We start from the raw sequence: 22,157 nt of genomic DNA, 5'->3' as shown, positions 1-22,157 counted from the left end.
TGCGAAACGCACGGCATGTCCTTTTATTTTATGACATTACAGGAAGGTGGACTTGTTAAGGAACATTTAGACTGCTGCTATTAATTATCAGATTTAAAGATCACCTCATCCTGTGAGAAAGATGGATTAGCAGTCACCGTTTGTGAGTTTCCAAAGGATGAAATAGAGAGAGAAAAAGGATAGAAATGGGAGCATCTTCCCAGCTGTGTTGTTAGATGACCTTGTGCCCCGGTGTGTTTAAATTGCTTACTTCCTATAACTCTATTAAAAAAAAAAAAAAAAGAACTTGAATTTTGGACCCCCAAACTTGGAATCTTTTTTGTGTGTTTTGGTTTTTAGTGTTTTGTTTTTAAAGACAGGCTCTCTTTGTGTTGCTTTGGCTGTCCTGAAACTCTCTCTATAGATGGGCTAGCCTCAAACTCACAGAGATCTGCCTGCCTCTGCCTCTCAAATGCTGGGATTAAGGGCCTATAACACCAGTTAGAAAAGACTTGGATTCTAATCCCATTTCTACTCTACTTTTACTGGGAAAGCTGTTCAGATGTGAACTGTCTAGTCTTTAAAACAGGGTGAAATTTTTGAGAATCCAATTTGATGATCCACATAAACAGAGTAAGACTCTAAAATATTAGCCACTTAGTAATAATAGTGAGGAGGTCAGCTCAGGAACTTTAGAAAATTCTACCAGACTCCTCCCCTCCTGGAAGAGAAAGGTCATAGGTACCCCTCCCCTCTAGAAGGGAGGGGCTAATTACATTCCTCAGACCACAGGGAAGAGGGGCCGACCACCACCAACCACCAACCACTGGCCACCTGCAGGTAAGGGAGACACATTCCCCAACCGTTGGCCACCTACCTCATTCCCTATAGACCAATCAGTTTAAAAGTCACATTGTTCTGCCAATCACATTGTGCCTAATGACTGCTGCCTTGAGAACTGTATAAAGACCCACTGGACAGGCTGCGCGTGATCATTCTCTCTCCCCATATGCAGGGTGACCCCAACATGTTGGAACAATAAATTCCTCTTGCTTTTTGCATCAATTCCTGGCTTTGCATCGTTGTTCACTCAGGGAGTCCCCGGTAAGCTAAGGCTCACCAAAGTCTTAAAATAGTAATATTGGACCATTGGTGGAATTATTCCTTTAGGTTTTGTGCTGTCTTTTCCTTGCCCCAACTCCAATCGCTTGTCCAGGACTCTTGCTACAGACTGCTTGTAGAAGTGCTAATGTTCACTATGCTGCTTGACAGTTTGCTTTCCTGGCTAGAGCTCCTTGGGGGATTTGTATAAGGGAGATGATAACAAAAGAGAAGATTCCATCAAGTGGTGGGCAAAAGGCCAAACATCTCTGGAAACCACAAGCAGCAGGGCTAGTGGCAGAACCTTAAGAGAGATGAGGGATGACACATCTCTAGTAATTGGTGTTCACATCTGGGTGCAGACCTCAAGAGCCTCAGCTGAGAAAGGTGCAACAAATTCACTCTCTGCTGGTAATTATGTGGAGCTAGATGAAGAGGGCAGTGGAGATGTGAGCTGGGCTGAAGACTAGGAAAGCCCTCTCCTGATTTTACGGACGTTTCAGACACTTGACTGCAGAACAACTATACAACAAAGCCTGAGACTGAATTTCCCATCTGCTGCAAAAAGCGGAATCTTAGAAGAATATGTTTTTTAAAGAGCTGTTTTCATTGTTGTTTATATTACCATGTTACAAGGGGAATCGAATCTAAAGCGTCCTTATAATAGCCAAGTGGTCTACCACTGACATACACCCTTAGTTGTAGAGGCATACTTAATTTTAATCAATACAAATACAAGTTTGTGAAGTAATATTTATATGTACTGTATTAGGAGTCATCATCATAGCAGTAATAGTACTGCATTTATTGTTTTATTCTGTTTCCTTCCTTTTGGGTGGAGGTAGGTGTTTGGTGAGACTTAAGCCTTTAAAAAATGATTAGGCTTTAAAAAATTCCCTCTGTTGTAAAATTTTAATTTATAGAGCTATACCACTTAACATTAAAATGGATTTTTAAAAGTATTTTGTAAGTGGATAGTTTCAGTTCATTAAAATGCTGCCAACATGGTAAGACTGTACAGGATAAAAATTTAAATCATTACTGGCTGCATGCTTTAAAAAAAATCATACATGCAAGTACTGTAATCATGATGCAAATATGTTACTAAAATTCAAAAGTCAACCATAGCACTTCTAGTTTCTGGTCCTTTAATGAATTATTTCTGGAGAGCAGTAAAATGGCTTAGTAGGCAATAGCTCTTGCAGACAGGCCTTACGACCTAAGTTGGATTCCTGAGACCTATATGGTAGAAGGAAAGAATCATAGCACATACATGCATATATGCACATGTGTGCATGCACACACACACACAAAACAAAAAAATTATATATGAATAATTTCTCTTGAACACTAAAGACTTCCACCAAGTACTTGTCCATGTCCGTGGATCAAAAACAGTGGTTTTATGAATAAAACCACCCCAGGGAATTCCTACCATAAACCTAGCAGTAGATGTAATTAATATGACACATCCTTTCAACTCACCACAAGCATTTTTATTCGTTCACACATAAGTCCCAGAGCCAGCCACTCAACCAACAGAACAAAATAGCTTTTCCTTAATTGTGCCCTAACTCTCCTCAGGCTAGAGCTGTCCGCTATTAAGCTGGTTTGTGATACTCTGAAAAGATAATCTAAGACAAAGGTCTCTTTCTACTGAGATCACATAGTCCCAAAGGCATGCAGGGGTGGCTCAGGCGAGTCTTGAGAACAGGGAGCTTTAAAGGAGCCAGTGTCCAGAACCTCCGCTTCTAACAGTATAATTTCCTAAAATTAATATGCCAGAGAAAGTCTTTTCCATATGAAACAGCTCTCATTACAATTTTCAAAAGAGGTACCATCCACACCTTACTGTGGTGCATTGCAAGGGTGGGGGGGTAACACTTTCAGGGCAAACTTTAAAGAACATTCGGAGCACCCCGAACCTATAGAGCAATACTTCTCAACCTTCCTAATGCTGTGACCCTTTAATACAGTTCCTCATGTTGTGGTGACCCCAACCATAAAATTATTTTCAATGCTACTGCATAACTGTCATTTTCTGCTGTTATGAATCATAATATAAATATCTGATATGCAGGATATCTGATATGTGAGCCCTGTGAAAGGGTATCCCACTGCCGTCCACGCCAAGGGCTTGTGACCCACAGGTTGAGAACCGCTGTCTAGTGCCTCCTTGTCTTTCCCTCCTATATACAGACTTCTGTTACAAGTGAAAACTGGCATTAGGAACCAAACAGAGCAGAATGGAGAATGATGCAAATTTTGGCCTAACAATTTTTCTTCTGCTTCTCTCGTCTATTATCAGAGAACACATGGATCTTGAGGGGCAAGGTCCAGGAATTCAAAGTAAACGGAGCACTGGAAAGAAATATTGAATGTGAAAAATAGCTTTTTCATGTAGTTAAGGGTAAGCATTTTTCCAGCTATTCTCAACACTCATATTGAATCCTAAAAATGGCTTTTCTCTTGTAGTTAAGAGTAAGCATTTTTTCCAGCTATTCACTTCAAAATCACTTTAATAAGCCAAAGCTCTATAGGCTGGTACGGCTGCATCTCAAAAATGTATCTGGAATATTTTCCAGAATTATAAAAATTTTAAGATACACTGGAATAAAGGCGTGGGTAAAACATTTACATTATTTTTGCATGCATTACACTATATTTTACATGCATTATTTTAAAGGAAGTTAAAAAACTATTTTATAAATTCCCATAATAAAATATTTCATTTACAAGTATGACTTATCCAATTTTGATATTTAAAATGTTTATTTTCTACATCCTCCTGATAAAAAATAAACTTACTTACAAATGATTTTTAATAATATGCTTCTTTCCTCTTTAAATCCATAGGAAACTTTTAATCATGGTACTTAATGAAGATAATTGAGTTATTTCTGACTTTTATACTTGATTTTATGGAGTCATTCCTGAAATCCAAATATTACAATCTGATGATACACACACTAAGTATTTCATTTTGTTTTATTTTATTATGAGACAGGGTTTCTCTGTGCAGTCCTGGCTGTCCTGGAACTCACTCTGTAGACCAGGCTGGCCTTAAACTCAGAAATCCGCCTGCCTGTGTCTCTCCAGTGCTAGGATTAAAAGCATATGCCACATGTCTAGCTCAAAATAATATGCCTTTCAAAAACATACTTCTCATGTGAAACCCTGTCTCAAAGAGTGGAGATAGCCCAGCAGTTAAGAGCAAGTACTGCTCTTGAAGAGGACCTGCATTTAGCTGCCAGCACCCTCATCAGGTGGCTTACAACCTTAGGCACACCATCTGTAACTTCATTTCTAGGGACATGCAACACCTTTGGCTGCTAGTACCTGCATTGACATGCACATACCCTCCCTATATATACACATGATTAAAAACAAGAAAATAAATCTTTTTTAAAAATCCATATTTTTCTTTTTATAAATATCCTATAATTTAATCTGTGAATTATATTACTTTGCAACAAATTAAATATGCTGGCTCATTGTCTTGTTTATAACATTTGTTGGATCTTTATTATTTTAATCGCGAATGATTCTACTTTTAGATACATATATTTTAGGACCATTTCTTGGTATTTTTATAAAGCTTCCTGGAATGTATTAATGTAGTTGAATTAAAAGCCATTATGCTGATCTCCAGGTTTTTAGTAAATCTGATAATAAGACCCCATTTTGCCTATTAAAAAAATATACTCTGCAAATCCAATAGGTTAAAATCCTAGCCTCCACACTTTGTTTTGTTTTGTTTTGTTTTTTTTTAATGCTTTAAAAGTAAATGCCAAAGACATTTTTTTCCAGAAATTGTTGGATTAGTGATGGTGTAACATGATTACCGATACTTCTATTTCCCCTCTCTTTTGGTATATCTGCTTGAATAAGTTGCTTTCAAGTAAAGTAGCAAGGGTGATAATTAAGAGCCATTTGATAAGTCTTGATAAAACCTTTTGTTATAACTTCCCAGAAAGGGAAAGAACAAAGGATTCTAAGAGCAGGTCAGACCATCTCCAATCCATTCTTTGCAGACCATCTTATCAGGCCACTACTTGACACACAAATGACAACAACAATACACTGTGTTCCTGAGCTAAGGAATTCAAGGAAATGCGTGATATCACTTTAACTCCTTCCATTCCCATCTATACATTTGTGTGAACAAGTATTTCAGTACTTACTAAAGCAAGGAAAACAAATTATTGCTATACCTTGCCTCAATCTGGTAATAAGTTATATTCACCCATAGATACATTCATAAATAAGAATATCCTATTCATCTTATTAAAGGAGGAATTGCTGATCAAATTTATTTTTATATTTAACAATCACTTATCAAAATGTGTAACGTGGTACGTGTGTTTGGATTTCCGCACCGATTTCTTCTTTAGAACTGTGACAGAGGCAACTAAAAGGTTTGCAGCACTGAAGCATCACACTAGGAAAATTATAGGCAAGAGCAACTTTAGGAGAAAAATGGAAATTTATAAAGTATTAGAAAAAAATGAAGAGTTTGTTTTGTATTCTACAAATATATAATGGCACATTTAAAAGTTTTTACATGCCACTGGAGGCATGTAAGTGACTGAAAAATAATGTTTAATTAAGTTAATTGTTTTGGAATAGACAGAGTTTGCTGAATGGTTCAAACTGGCCTGAAACTTGCTACCTACATAGCCCAGGATAGCCTCAAACCCATGATTCTCCTACCTTAACCTCCCAAATTCTTGGGTTATAGTTATATACCAGCATATCTGGGTACAATTATGTTTTAAAAATTCATGTTGTGATTCTGGCTCCTGGTGTGGCATGTCACCACACCATTGTACAAAGGAAGAAATAGCTGAAAAAAATCAATATGCTTTCATACATTTATCAGAGAAATGAAGGCAAAGGGCAAACTGCTATTAAAGAGAGAAAGAGAATTGAAGAAGGAGAGAGAGAGAGACAGAAAGAAGGATAAGAGAGGGAAAGGAAGAGGGAGGGAGGGAGAGAAAAAGAGAAAGATAGAGAATATGAACATATAGAATATATATCACAACTTATTGAACCAGAAATCCATAGACAGAAACCTCTGAAGGTGCCAGTGGCAGCAAGATGTAAAATGACATCTTGCTGAGGCTCATGTGGACCCATGAGAGAGTTCAAAATTCTCCAGGTGGCAGTACTCAGTCTAGAGACAGGACAGAGAAGGGAGCAAGAAATAGTTTCTCCTTTGGGTCCCTTTATCTGACTTGCTGAGTAGCCATTGGTTTTCTTGCCATTCTCAAAGAACTCCATTCAATAGTCACATGGTTAGTACCCTTAGTAAAATCTGCAAGTTTCCCTCTGAAATTTTCAGGAAGGAGTTTTTAACATTTGCATAATATAACAGGATACTAGACACTAGAATGTCCTAGCTGTACATTTTTCCCCTCTTAGAGATCTCAAGGATTATTATAGTGCCTAGTTCAATGCAGTGCCATGGAAGCTACAGAAATGGCATACAGGTCTCCTCAGTCAAGTACTAGCTCGTCACTAAAATTAGCATAGGTAAGTCTTCTAGAGAAGGAAAACATCTGTCTATACCAAACCATATTTCTCTTTCCATACTCTTAGGAAGTACATCAGCTCCTTCATTGTGAACCAAGATGCCCTGGATATATAAATCCCCATTTCTTTATCACACTGTACTTAGTTATACAACCAATTAGGTCCATCTTATTAGCATGGCACTGTCTTAAGTGCTGCAGGTCACACATAAATTACATAGACAATGACCTTATGCTCCATCAATCATCCTAAACCCCTTTAATTCTCCAACATTTGAAATCAGAGTAATATTGCCTTTTCCTTGATCCTCTAGAAAATTTTAGAAATGCAAATTTGATCATGTCACAAATAGCAGGAGAAAAGCATTAATGGAAAATGTAAGGTGGCTACCCTTGGTGGTGTCATTAATCTGTCTCTCTCTCTCTCTCTCTCTCTCTCTCTCTCTCTCTCTCTCTCTCTCTTTCTCTGATACAGTGGTACACAATTTCATGATGTAATTTCTCCTATGGTTTTAAATGTCACTTTAAATTTCAGGTATTGAACAAGTGAGGTGGTATGGGCTGAACTGGAAACATTAACAATGTCAGATTTTATTGATGGACATCTGAAAGGGGTACTTTTCAGGAAGCATATTATAAAGCAGTTTCTGGACAAAGAAATGCACTTCTTACCTCCTACCAACAAGTAGCTGTTGGGAAACAGTGTTTTTGCTTGCATAAGTGCCCTTGCGTGACCTGAGTGGAAGAGGTCAAATATTCCGTCTGCATACACTCTAACAGGCCTATCAACTGTGGAAGAAAGAGATACAGTTAACACAACTACACAATAAGTAATCCCCGTTACCTTCCATTAGAACTGCACAATAAGTTTACCTACAGAAGACACAGTAGCTATACATTATCAGTTTAACAGCAGTACATAAAATTGATTTTTTAAAAACTAGATTCTTTGAAAGCTATCAAAATCTAACAACACCACCAAAAAAAAAAAAATACCCACAAAGAATACAACATACAGTGTTACCCAACAAGGAAGACACATGGAGCACTCCGTAGTCTCTTCATCCCACTTAGTGAAATCTACCTGCCACTGCGGAAACTAAGGTTCCCTTTCGAGTTCTTCATTTGGTTCATTAATGATTTTAGACATGGACTTGAAAAGAGACCTGAGGGCAATTTTAATCATTTAAGTGAAAAGTAAGGTGGGGAGGTGAGAGTGGGTGAGTAGGTGGGTAAACACCCTCATAGAAGCAGGGGGAAGGGAATAAGACATGGATGGGGCTTGGGGGTACTGGGAAAGGGGATAACATTTGAAATGTAAATAAAGAAAATATCCAATAAAAAGAAAAATAAGTGAAAGTACAGTTTAAGTAAAATTCCTCAGCTGAATAAAGAGACCCCCCCCCAAAGCATCCAGCCATGTAGCAAATGGTCTTTTTTAGGTCCCTGCCCCTCCCATTTGTGTCTGAGGGCTTTGAGTCACACAGACTCTGTTTCTTAGATGATGTCAGGGTAAGAATGGGCAAGCTCTCTTTTTTCATGTTAAGGTTTTTTGGTGGGATCTCACTATATTGACCAGGCTGGCCTTGAACTCACAGAGATATGATAAAGGAATATGCCACCACGTGTAGTCATATGGTAATTTGGACATAGCGTTTAAAGTTACTCTTTATAACATGCTTCAATGGGACCATAGAAGAAAGGCCTTAGTCCTGTTCTCAAAGACAGTGATGCTCTGGTGTCTATTCGGTGCTCAGACTGTTGTTCATTTTTCTTTTCAATTCCAAAGTTCATTGGTGGCTGAAGTAAGCTGTGATGGGGATATTTTCATACCATAAATAGGGAAATGCTACAAAATAAGGCTCATTTCACCTTAGAAAGCACAATGTTTCCCAGCTTATCTTTGTACAAGGCCACCCTGGGGTGTAAGATAAAGACAGCATGTGACAGGCCCAAACAAGAAGGCAGTCAGTGTATCAAATTTGTATATAGAGTTGGTGCTTTGGATTAGAAGCAATCAATTGGTCCGTTAGTCCTTTCTAGTCCTGCAGGATGCTATTGCTGATCCAGACCAGACACCAATTTCCTTTGAATCAGAAGGGCATGCTGAACGGTTGGGTTTCATCAATGTAGTATATAAAGTGGCCACAACATGGAGGGAGAGGGTTATTGTTCTTGATATTTTTATACTGATAGCCAAGAAAAAGAAGAGGAGGAGGAGAAAGAGGAAGGAGAGGAGGAAGGAGAGAGAAGGAGAGGGAAGGAGAAGGAAGGAGAGGGAGGGAGGGGAGAACAGGGAGGGAGAAAGGAGACAGGCATGCATGTGGTGTCATCAAAGTCATCAGAGGATGACATTGAGAAATCTGTTTACTCCTATTGGATTTGGGGGCTCACACTCAGTCCACCATGCTAGTACAGCAAATAGTTTTACCCACTGAGCAATCTCACTAGCCTGGTTATTTTTTTTAAATAAATATAAGAATCATATTGACTTTAAAAAATACATGTATATATTATATTCATGCTCTAAAATGAAGTATTAAGGGAATGGGATATGGCCTCATGGTAGAGTGTCTGCCTAGCATGTAACAAGGGCCTGAGTTCAGACTTCTGCGCCTCACACCAAAAAATGGGGAACTGAACACAAAAGAGATCATTGCAAACTTCCATTAACTGATTTAGGATTTAGATTTAAAATTGTGATTAGTTATTGATGCAACCCGACCTCATTAATTTAGAACATAAAGAAATATCACATTAATAGATTCAGATGGTACAATCTTGCTAATAAATTAAATTTCTGCAATAGAAAAAAATCTAGAGATTTTATGTCAGACTGAGAACTGCAACTATTTTCAATTATATACTATTTTGAACAAACAGAATTGCTTTCACAGGATGATACTGTATTCTAAATAAGGCGCAGTAAACAGAAAATGCTCTGAAATAACAAACTGTCTAATGAGGGATCTTGGATTTCAATGCTCTTATTCAATTGCAATTCAATTGAGGAAAATTTGTTTTAAGATATAAATCCCACAAGAAAGCAGATGGCAGTTTTGTGGAAGTTTTTGTTAACGATTCAGAGGTGATCAGGATAAATGAATTCAGGAAGCAGAGAGGAAGAAAGTAAAGAAAGATGCCATAATTACTGGGGGAAAGGCCATTTAGTAAATTTCAAGACTATCTGTAGAGTTGATTTTGCAGTCAGATCACTTTTTAAAATTGTACTGTGTCAGCAACTTCCAGACTGGAAAACTCCTACAGGGCCCCAAGCAAAAAGAGAAACCTGGTTTCTTGGTCTCTTCAAGGGATGGAGGGAATGAGAAAGGAGGGAAGGGGCAGGGAGGGAAGAACAGGTGGGGAGGGAGAGAGACAATGGGGAGAGAGAGAGAGAGAGAGAGAGAGAGAGAGAGAGAGAGATTAAACTGGAGCAAACGATTACAGTGAAAGCATTGTTTATCTGCTGTACTCACACACCTTCCCTCATGGCAGGGCCTGAGCATGCTTGACTTAGTCCTGAAGCTAGCCGAGGACAGCCCTCACAGGGAAGGTCATTGTACTGGATAAGGAGGGGTATGAGGTAACAGGGAGCTGAAGTCCTAGCCCTACCCAGTTATGATACCACTTCTCTAGTCTTCTGGGGTTTTTCAAAGATTAAATGAGATGGGGCACATTCTGGCACTGAGAGCCGGCCCAGCCTTCCGACTCCACAGGTGCTCCCAGAGCAGCGGCATTACCCGGGAGATTGGCAAGAGTTACAGCGTAGTGGGCCCCAGCCCGTGCAGGACAGAATCACAGACTCCAGTGGGGAGTTCCAGACATCTGTATGTCCGAGAGTCCTCCTGGTGACTCTGATGCAGGCTCCAGTGTAAGAAGCCCTGCCACTTGACAGCTGAAGTGCAGCCTTGCAAGCTCTTTAAGTCTTCATTTCCTTATGTGTGAAATACTGAACGTCCTGACCATGTTGAGTTAGGAGAGCAAAATGATAGGGTACACATAAAGACCTTAGGACTTTGTACACATTGAGTAACTGCCTATTACTAGCAGTTGACCCACTTTCCCTTACCCTGTGGATTCCTTTAAGCTTGGGTTGTCTGCACATTGCAGTGGCTGTCCGAGCTCAGTCTGCTTTCCCATCAGAAATGCCTTAAATCTCCACTCACTCAACTAGTCTTATTTTTCACTCCATCCCAACTGACTGGACTGATCCACGCTTACCCCCAGACAGCTCTCTCTAGCTCTGTGCTTTCTGGCAAGTGTTCCCGTTCTATCCCTACAGAATAACTGTTTTCTGTGGACACAATCCAAAACTTCTCTCAAAAGAACTAGCTATGTTCTGTACCCTCCCTTATGTCTTGTCTGACCACTCCAGACCACACGAATGTGCCATTCTCTGAACTGTCACTTGTCATCAGTGTTGTACACTGTGCCTGTGTACAACATGTGAATGTGGCTTTTACTTTGTGTCTAACAGGCTTGCCCCTTTAATTATCATGAAAGCCCTTGGGAAACAGAAATGGTACTTAATATTTTTATATCTCTTTCCCGCTGGTCTTCTGATATAGGCTAAAGGAATAGCTGGAGGAATACACTTCTAGAACAAAACCCAGTCATTTTAGGGGCTCACTTAAAACATACAAATGACATTTCAGAAAAGTTACAGCTATAGTGACTTAGTTCATCAACACCTTGAAAGTGGACTTTTGCAGAACCTGTCTGTCACAAAAGCCATGTGGAACAAGACATTGCCCCTGTTTTGCAAATGGGAAGATGAAGCCAGATCTTCTTCCTGAATTGCCAAAGTCTGTGGAACTAGTAAATGACAGATCTTGGGCTTAAGCATCTCCTGCATTTTTACCTTGGCAACTTTGATTTGTATACTTATTGCTGCTTTGATCCTTTTGTTACAGGAGGGTCTTACTCTGCAGCCTATGTTATCTTGGAACTCGTAGACTACCACAAGCCATGCTGTTCCTGAATTCACAGCTGGCCTTGTGCTTCAGCCTCCTCAGGGCTGAGACTGCAGATGCAAAGCCTCATACTCAACTGCTTCTCGCTAGGAATGCCCACTGGGCTACGATCACAGAATTCTGCTCTGAAAGGAAGCACTGCTCACACAAAGCTGTGCGATAACTTCAGATGTCAACACGAAGCTCATTTGAGAAATGAGAACAGCCTCACCTGGTGTTCCTAAGCGGGCCTGGGCAACGGTCAGTTTTTCATGAGGTGCTTGGCACTGGCAGCTGGATTCATCAGCAAATGGGGCTGGTGCAGTCAGGGTCTAAAAGGGGGAAAGAGAAGGGAAATACACGCTGATAAAGATTTCTTTAGCATAATCCTCCTCCCTTGAAGTTTCCTGTTTGGTAGGCAGGTACGACTAAGAAGGAAATAGCAGGTCACGATGGCTCACACCTGTAGTCCCAGTGCTTAACTGAAGAGCAGGGTGATCATAGTTAGTTCCAGGCCAGCCTGAGCTATGGAGTGAGGTCCTCCGTGTTCCACAATGGCTCAGGCTTCAGAGGGTGAAACCCATGGGGCTAGTGGGAAAGAGCAGAATATATCTGCTGGGCTTGCCAGAGCAATATTATACTCCTAGAAATAAAGCTTTGTCACAGTCCCTTCCCCCTCCTCTTTAACTGATGCGTTGAGAATATTAAGAGCTAGTCAGCCATGGTGACTTACACATGTAATCCCAACACTCAGGAGACTGAGACAGGAAGATGGAGAGTTCAAGGCCAGCCTGAGCTATAGAGTAAGACCCTGTCTTAAAAACTAAGAACAAATAAAATGTTTAAAAGAAGAAATAATAGATCTGTACGGTGCCTACCATATGCCAGGTGTTAGATGGGATTCTCTGGGACTGCCATCTCTTTCTGGCCTCCCAACACACGAAGCTGTGTACATATTTCTATCCTTCCATAGGGTACCATCATACTATGCCTATTTCACAGAAAAGGCAACCGAGGCTCAGGAAGATTTAAAAATATGCTAAGTCATGCCCTTGGAAAATCATAATGTCCAGCTTTGAGCATCTCCCAACCAACAAGGGCAGTCTTCAGATATTTAGACTCACCCACACCCGGGACACTCGGCTGAAAGGAACCTCATATTCAGAAGCGTGGCACGACATCTCCTGTAATTCACACACACACACACACACACACACACACACACACACACACACCAGCCTGGCCAATCACAGATGCTGATGTCTCTTCAATGCAAAGGCCAAAGCTGATATCTGCACCGGAGAGAGCCTAAAAGCACAGCAATTCTGGCGGGCTGCAGATAACTGCTCCTGTGGTAGCTCCCCCAGCTACCAATGGCTAGAGGCCCCGCCCCAGGCAGCTTGGGCTGAGGCTCTGGGGAACGCTGTGAGAAAGATGTAGTCACTTGGAAGCCTGCCCAGGAAGTGGCCCTGCATTTTTTAGTCAGCCTCTTAAAATGAAAACCTCACTCTCTCCAGACAGAGGAAGACAAAGCGGGCGGTGTTTGTTGTAAACAGGGCAATCCAGAGTTGTCCATTTGCAGTCTTTAAGCTATGTCATTACCACAGTCACCTCATTTTTTGGGTTTGTTTTTGTTTTAAGCTAAGGTTCACTAGTCACTGCAAACATTACTCACAGTGCTACATGAATTGTTTATTAGAGACAGAGACAGGTGGTATTTCGTAACTTGGGAAGATGTGGCTAAGGAAGGATCTAGACATTTGAACAAGGGATGTGATTTACATCTGCCATCAATTTACTCATATTTCTTCAGTTACTTATTCACTCAAATCTCCATCAGGCGCTGTATGAAAATCTAGGGCTAGATATAGGGATTAAAGCTAGCCCATTCCTTGACTTTTTAATTGTTTTTAAAAGTCAGGACCTTGTTACATATCCCAAGCTGACCTTGACCTCAGAATCCCCCTACCTCATCCTCCCAAGTGCTAGGCTAATAGCCACACACTATCATGCCTGGAAGTTAGTCCTTGCTCTCGACAAGACCGTGTTCTCCAAGGCACCATGTTTTCTACACTGACAAAAATCCCTGGCCCCATCCTGGGGTCCCTTTCACTATCTTCTACTCTGAGGCAGGAATCCTACTGCAGTTTCATTTGGAGATCTCCTAATTAGTTACCTGAGACTTCCATAACTCCCACCCTGTCTTCAGAGCTCTGGCAACAAACCAAGACTCTGGCGAAAAAGAATTGGGGAACGCGACTCCACTTTTTTTTGTTTTGTTTTCTTTTTTTTCTCGGATACATTAAGGTGATTTGGGGGCTCTAGTAGGGCAGAGAAATGTGTGTAATGTGGCAAAGAAGTGCCATATGTATTTGTAAGACTCCCGTTCAAATCTCCTTTGTAGCACTTGCTGAGTGTATACACACACATATTATAGAGTGGAATCTGTCTGGCTAAGCTCATGTTTTCAAATCAGGATACAACCAGACTTGGCTAGAGCTGTATCAGATGGACTCTTGGTTCTAACAGTGGTGGCAATGAAAGTCATGGGTGGCCCAATATCATCCCTACAGGAACTAGCTATATATGTGGTTTATACATGTTCCTAAAAGCAAGTTCTATAATGTATCTGGATTCAGTCTCATCTGTAAACAGGGTAAATATTTTACAGGATTGTTCTGAGAAACAAAGATTATATGTGTGCTATACTTAGTAGCCAATACATTGTACCTACAGCTGCTATCCTTACTCATTAGATTACACATCGCACTACCTATTATTGTACCATGATAGATAATGTAGTTCTCCATACAAACAAGAAAAACGACTCAGAAATGCATTTGAACAACACAACCCAAATTAGTAAAGTGGTTGAAAATGAGAGTGTCTTGTGTGTTGTGTTGCTCGCGTGTGCATGTCTGTGTGTGAATAAACCTCATGTTTGTGGGTACCCACAGGAGCCAGAAGAGGGCAGCCAATCCCCTGCAACTGGAGTTACAGGCAGTCATAAGCTACCTGACACAGGTACTGCGGACCAAACCTAGGTCTCCTAGAAGAGTAGCAAGTGTTCTTAACTACTGAGCCATCTCTCCAGACCCAGATGAAAATATCTTATATTAATGATTTCTTGTCTGTTTCTGTTTTGTTGTTGTTTGTGAGAATTTTTAAAGATACAGTTTTACGATTATGCTAGTCCAGGTTAGCTATAACTTGTTATAGAGTCCAGGCTAACCTGGAACTCTGCTTCAGTCTTCACATATTTGAATTTAACACAGCTGTTTCATTTGCATGTGTATATGAACAGTTAATCTTTATCATATAGTCTCAAATAAATGACGATTTAGAAATATTTTTATGTACTAGCATCAAAGCTTACTAGACAAAGTGTTGTTGTTTCATAAGGAAGATGTATTAAGAGGGTGGAAAAGCTGGCATTTAAAACAGAGGAAAATTGTACTGAAAGATGAAGATAGTTTATGTGTGCTGTGCGTTTTGCTGTTGATTTTCATGGTCTGGAAGTACGGAAATGGGAAGACTGAAGAGAAGGAAAACAGACAGAACCCCTCAGTGCATATGTGTGCTTCTGTGTGCAGCATGAACACAGATGAGCATCTGTAACTGCAGTTGGCATGGGGAAAGTTTATTTTTGAAAGAACAGGGACAATGCAAAAATAAACAAGTTGAAGCCTGCTTTCCAGAACATTTCCTTTCAAAGTGATGCTGAATAGACCTTGGGTTGAGCATTTGATACTATATTGGAACAATAGGATGGCTCAGTGGATAACGGTGCTTTCCATGTAAGCCCAGCGACCCAAGTTCAGTTCCTAGAACCCATGTAAAGGCAGAAGGAGAGATCAGACTCCACAAAGTTGTTTTATGGCCTCTATACCTACAAATTATTATTATTACATTATTATTTTAATTTAAAAGTATTAAACTCTATATTCAACAAGATTTGGTTAGGGCCTGGAAAATACCAACTAGTTCCTGCGACTTGAAGTAATATTGTTTCAGTCTGAACACATCAGACTATAATTAAAAAAAAAAACAAACTCCCTTTCAACACAAAATAAACCATTTAATGTCTAAAGAATCTATGCTTATTAGGTTCTATTTTCTCTACATACAAGCAATAGGATCACCTCAGAACAATTGGGAATAAAATACCTGGAGTCACCTAGGAGAAGAGAGAATCGGCCAATCTGGCCTTTGACCTATCTAGTTGTCTACGAGGGTCCCTATCTATTCTTTAACCTTTACCAAAGCCCAAATGATTACTGGGATACTCTGATGTATTCTGGAGACAGGCCTTTTGTTAAGACATGAAATTGGGGCCCAATAACACAGTGTAATAACTAAGTCTTTGATTGTCTACCCAGTGATGCATATAAAGTGTCAAATATATTTGCTCATTTAGTTTGTACAAGAACTCTGTAGGATAGGTTCAATGTCTAGCAAACTATATAGGACCTGTCTGCAATAGTGATATCAGTTGATGACAAGAAGCCACAGACAGCAGTGATAGATCCTTTAGACTCAGTTGTCTTTGTTGACTCCCTCTGAACTGAGTAAACATTCAAATTTTTAGACAGGATGAGGAGACCACAGAAAGAAGATAATGAAATGCCTGATAATCCAGAAGGGGAAACTCAAACAATTAACTGAAGAAGTAGCAGTACATGGCAGATATTTTCACCCTGACTTAGTGAAGCATGTAGCCATTGTCAAGCCTCAAGCCTCAGCTCAGACTCTAAGGCATCCAGATCACCTTTTCTAGTGTTTCTAGCACAAGCTACACAGTTAACTGATGCTAGCTCTCTGGGAGGTAGGCAAATAAAGGAACAAATAAGAAAGGAAGGGAAGAGAGGTGACTCTGGGGCAGCAGTCTACCAAAGTGAAGAGTGACCTTATCAGAACATGGAAAGATAATAATTAAAAAGACAAGCACAATTTCCCATCATTTCATATTTGTAACCAAAGTCCCATTCTTTTCAATGTACAATTCATAGAAATCAAGTGACTAGAATAGTGGGGGTCATCAGAACCATAGACCACACCTCCCTGAAGAACCATAGTCCACATTCAAAGTTGGGACTATGAGACACAAGAGATCATTCATCAGAAGACTGATGACTTTCAAGGGATAAGAAGCCATGGCCAGTGCCCCAGACTTCACATGTACACAGAAGGCCTTGGAAGACCACAGATTTGGTTCTAGGCCACAGTAAAGAGTCCTCCTGCCTAATTTAGGATTTCAGAACACCCAACCATTGCTTGCAAATGGGCTTCCCATTTGTCATGTGTTCCAGTACTGTAAACTGTACCACAGAGTCATACAAAAGCTATACTCCCAAAAGGCTTTGCAAAGGAAAGGACATTGTGTATTGGCCATTGTTTTACAGAATCTCTTTTACTGAGACTTGTCAAATATTTACCTAAAACAAAAACTGTTACATAGCTGGGAGTGTACTTGAGAGACCAAGGCAGAAGGCTCAGGAGTACCCAGCCAGATTAGGCCACATAGGAATTCAAGGGCAGCTTGAGATCCATAGCAAGACTTCTGCAAGTATGTGTGCAAGCAGGTGCATATGCACACACAGCTACATGCCCATACCTGAACACACACACATACACACATGCATGCACATGCACACAAAGATAGCTATCAGGTACAATATAAAATGTATGTTATAATTACTACTGGAGTGCAAAAAAAATGACACATAAAACCTGCACTTGTGCACTATGCATCGCTGACTGACAACAAAAATTTGAGAATTAAAAAAAAGACAACATAAAAAATTCTATTTCGAGCCGGGCGTGGTGGCGCACGCCTTTAATCCCAGCACTCGGGAGGCAGAGGCAGGCGGATTTCTGAGTTCGAGGCCAGCCTGGTCTACAGAGCGAGTTCCAGGACAGCCAGGGCTACACAGAGAAACCCTGTCTGGAAAACCCCCCCAAAAAAAAATTCTATTTCTCATCTCTGATAATTTTAAATCCAGATTTAATTTAGGATCATAAAAGTTTAGTCTGATTGCAAGATAGAAAAAAATAAAACAGTTGACCATAGGTCTGAAATACACAAGTCACTAGAGTCTGGAATTAGGGCATTGATTATGTAGAATCCCAAATCACATAGTTGATATGAAAGTCCTGCCAGCAGAAATCCATGGAGTGGAGGATAACAAGGCCCAGAATGTGGCTCAACACCAAGAAGTACCCTTTTCTCATTTTGTTAACTATAGTGTGTGTACACATGAAGAAGTGATGACAGACATCACCACAAAGACTGGGGCAGATATGTGTGTATCAAGAAGGAATCATTCCTAAGATATTTCCCTGAATGCAAGATGGAAATCCCCAAACAGTATACATGCATGTTAATACTGTGGAGTATCATTTATGATTTAAAAAGAGGGGGAAGGGTGAGGTAGAAATAGATCAGAATTATGCTGAGATGATAGCTATTGTTCACATGTGGCTATTTAAACGAACATGATACTTAAAACACAATAAGATTTAAAACAGAATCTCAGTCATGCTAGCCACACTGGAAGTATTTAATAAACACATATGGTCAACAGGTCCATTGGACAGTACAGAGAACATTGCTGTTATCACAGAAAGGGCTACTTAGCTTAGAAGAAGAAAGAGCAGGCACTTAATCACCTCCTTGGAAAGAAGATATATGAGTTCTTTTGCTTTGTTCTTATAATGAGAACATATTCATGTCATTTACATAATGTAAAAATAAATTTAAAGAAATATTTTCCTCTTCTGTGATTTCAGAGTTGCAGAAAATTTAATCAAGGATCAGGTGTCCTTAATATAGAGGGTAGATCTTACGGAAAATAAAAGCATTCAGCTATTATCTATAAACTAGCTGATATAATTCCTATGCATAGGGAAGTTTTAGAACTCATTTGTGCTTTTGAAAGATTTAAATCACTGTCATAATATCTGCTCATTATCCCTTTGTTCAACATTTTATACCATGTGAGTAGTACTTAGTGTGTGTTCGGTGTTGTTGTAGATTCTGAGGTCACATCAGAGGAAATAACAGACAGAAACAAAAACAAAAGCAAAAAAAAAAAACACAAAAACAGCAGGGCAGTGGTGGCACATGCCTTTAATCCCAGCATGTGGGAGGCAGAGGCAGGCGGATTTCTGAGTTCAAGGCCAGCCTGGTCTACAGAGTGAGTTCCAGGACAGCCAGGGCTACACAGAGAAATCTTGTCTCAAAAAACAAACACAAAAACAACCAACCAACCATCCAAACAACAACAACTGTCTTGTCCTCCTAATACCGAACAACAATGACAAACAATGAGAAGAATGTCAAATATATGCAGTGTGTTAAGTGGTGATTGCCGGGAGGATGCTGGGTGTCCTTCTTCAGCACTCTGCCTGTTTTCTTTTAGACAGGGTCTGTCACTGAAACTGAAGCTAAGCTGACAGTCAGCCCTAGTTAGTAATCATCCCACCTCTCTCCACTGGGGCACTGGGTTATATGTGTGTATGTGGCTACATCTTTTTTTTTAAAACATGGATGCTGAAATCAAAACTCAAGTTCTCGTGCTTGTATTCAAAGCACTCTTCCCTAATGAGTCATCTGTCTAGTCTCTGGTTTTTATTCGAGACAAGGTCTTATGTAGCCCAGGCTAGCCTTGAACTCACTATTTTTCTGGTGGTGGCTTGAGCTCTTGATTTCCTTTTGTTAGCCTTTGCTATGCTGGGATTACAGGCATGCATCACCACACCTGGCTTTGTGCTTTAGGGGATACATTGAGAACAAACTGGTAAGAGATCTTAGGTAGAACCAATACCACTGTACTAGAGGTAATAAGACATCAGATTTTACATAGATTTTGTGTAAATAAAATTTGGAATACATTGTATACAAAGTATAAAAAGAATAAGGAGCTAGGATAATTCTAAAGTAATTGGGAAGAAAAATGGGAGCACCTGGGTTATCATTCTCTGGATGGGAAAGGTTCTAAAAGTGAAAGTCTGTGGTAGGAAGGATGGAAAGGTTTTGGTTCTGTTCTCACTCCCTCACTTGGATATTACTGTTAGATCTCTACTTAGGGATGTCAGGCCTATATGTACAAGGCAGAAATTTGGGAGAGAGCACTAAAAACTGCAATATGGCTCTAGAAGACGACTCAATATAAGTGATACTTAAAGCAATTGGAATGAATTCATATTATAACATTTAAAAGCATGAAGGCAGGGAGAATAAGGGTCCAAGTTGGCAAATAAGGAGACACTAAATTTGTAGACAGTCTTTCTCCACCATTATGAAAACTCCAGGAAGCAAGGACTTGGTCTGTCATCTTTGTTGCTATAGCTTCACTCCCAGTGCAGTCCTAGACACAGAGTAGGTCCTTAACAAATACTAGTTAAATAGTAACTGGAGTAAGTGATTGCTGATAAAACAGAAATAGGCATTAAACTCAGGAAGAAAGTACACATATTAACAGTGTGCTCTAAATGTCTCTTATCATCATAGTATATATTTTAGGAAACTAGGGGAAGTTAAGAGAAAACAAATCTCAGATAATTTAGTTCTGTTTTCCAGAGTCAACTGTTGGTAATACATTATGGTTTAGTTTCAGCCTTTCTGATATGCCATGTGTACTGGCCGGTTTTATGTGTCAACTTGACACCAGATGGAGTTATCACAGAGGAAGGAGCTTCAGTTGGGGAAATGCCTCCATGAGATCCAACTGTAAGGCATTTTCTCAATTAGTGATCAAGGGGGAAGGGCCCCTTGTGGGTGGGACCATCTCTGGGCTGGTAGTCTTCGGTTCTATAAGAGAGCAGGCGAGCAAGCCAAGGGGAAGCAAGCCAGTAACATCCCTCCATGGCCTCTGCATCAGCTCCTGTTTCCTTACCTGCTTGAATTCCAGTCCTGACTTCCTTTGGTGATGAACAACAATGTGGACAGTGTAAGCTAAATAAACCTTTTCCTCCCCAACTTGCTTCTTGGTCATGATGTTTGTGCAAGAATAGAAACCCTGACTAAGACCCCATGTATACATACTAAAAGCTTTAGAACTTTTCTGCATAAGCACCTTCTTCACCCAACACATCACAACAATCTTATCATTTAGTTTTCAATCTCGCTAATTTAAGACAATTAAATATTATACTGAATAGGAAAATCATACATAGAGCCCAAGAGATAGCTCTATGTTTAAAATTGCATACTGCTCTTGTAGAGGACCAAGTTCAGTTCATAGCACCCACACCAGGCAATTTGCAACAGCCTATATATAGCTCCAGCTGCAGGGAATTGGATACCCTCTTCTGGATTCTGTAGGCACCTGTGCACACACATGCACACACCCACACACAGACATGCACATATGCACATAATTAAAAATAAAACAAATCTTGAAAAAAGAAAAAAAGTCTTAAATTGTTCCGTAATGTTAAGTGTTAATTTAAAATATATTTTCTTAATAAAGGAACATTCTAAAGATAATTCTGAATCTGTGATTGTTTTCTTTGAATAGATGCCTAGGAGCTAAATTACTTAGATCAGGGGTGTAAACATTTTAAAGATAAGCATTTGAAGAATGTTTTAACATCTATTGGTAAATTACCTTCTACAAAGGCTGCATCATTCACACTCACATTACAATGTATGAAAAGCGCCTATCTTGTTGCCATCTCGCTGGCATGAAGTATCATCTTTGTCAATTTTATAGACCAAAAACTGGCATCATGCTGTTTCAATTTGCATTATTTTGATTACAGGAAAGATTGAACATTTTTCAAATGTTTATTAGCCATTTGTATTTTCTTCTGAGAATAACCTGTCCTTTGCCCGCTTTTTCTATTGTTGGGAATAAATAGGTTGAAACTGTTTAAAAGCAAAACAATATAGCACAGTTAAAAAGTTACCTGAAATATTTTTGTAAATGCATTTGCAACTTTACTTAGATTTTCCTTGTAGGAACTCCATTAAGGGGAAAAAAAAACCCACACAACTATTTCAATGCAGTCATCTGGGCGTGAGAGGGCTGTTATAGTTATGAACTGGCAGTGACTATACGTTCCTACACAAGAGCTGCACAAAATCAAGCCAGATAAAGTCCAATCACAAACTGGATCAGGGAGGGAGCCACAAAGTACCACCATTGCCTGAGAAGATATTGGCAGTTAACAGCTGCTGGGAGATGGGACAGTCAGTTTTCTTCAGGGATTCAGCACCTGAGAGGCTAACCGTGCTCCAATAAATGGTTCTCCACCCATGTCCATAAGGCAGCTCTAAGTGGATTCAGTGGGCTTAAAAATACAACAGCACATAATGTAGAGAGGGAAGCACGCTGAAGGGGAAAGGGGAGGCATTAGAGAAGAGGGAATGGGTAATAAGGTGGGTTTGATAGTTTACTTTTCTCTCTCTCTTTCTTCCTTCCTTCCTTCCATCCTCCCTTCCTTCCTTCCTTTTTTCTTTTTTTTGTCTGATACAGGGTTTCTCTGTGCAACCCTGGCTGTCCTGGAACTCACTCTGTAGACCAGGCTGGCCTCGAACTCAGAAATCCGCCTGCCTCTGCCTCCCAAGTGCTGGGATTAAAGGTGT

General features: G+C 40.0%; 1 protein-coding gene across 3 annotated transcripts in view; it reads right to left on the bottom strand.

The window, feature by feature from the left end:
• Pcyt1b (phosphate cytidylyltransferase 1, choline, beta) overlaps positions 1–22,157 on the bottom strand; it is a 92,016-nt gene that overhangs the window by 31,108 nt on the left and 38,751 nt on the right. For all 3 annotated transcript variants that reach the window (XM_021153167.1, XM_021153166.1, XM_029473661.1), the window contains exons 2-3: positions 11,799–11,898; positions 7,287–7,403 (exon numbers count right to left, since the gene is read on the bottom strand). In XM_021153167.1, the coding sequence (XP_021008826.1) occupies positions 7,287–7,403; positions 11,799–11,898 (217 nt within the window). The remainder of the gene's footprint in view (positions 1–7,286; positions 7,404–11,798; positions 11,899–22,157) is intronic.

This window comes from Mus caroli, chromosome X, assembly GCF_900094665.2.
Source record: "Mus caroli chromosome X, CAROLI_EIJ_v1.1, whole genome shotgun sequence".
In the NCBI taxonomy this organism is placed as follows: domain Eukaryota; kingdom Metazoa; phylum Chordata; class Mammalia; order Rodentia; family Muridae; genus Mus; species Mus caroli.
The sequence above is the reverse complement of the archived record's forward strand: the minus strand, read 5'-3'. Positions and strand labels throughout refer to the sequence as shown.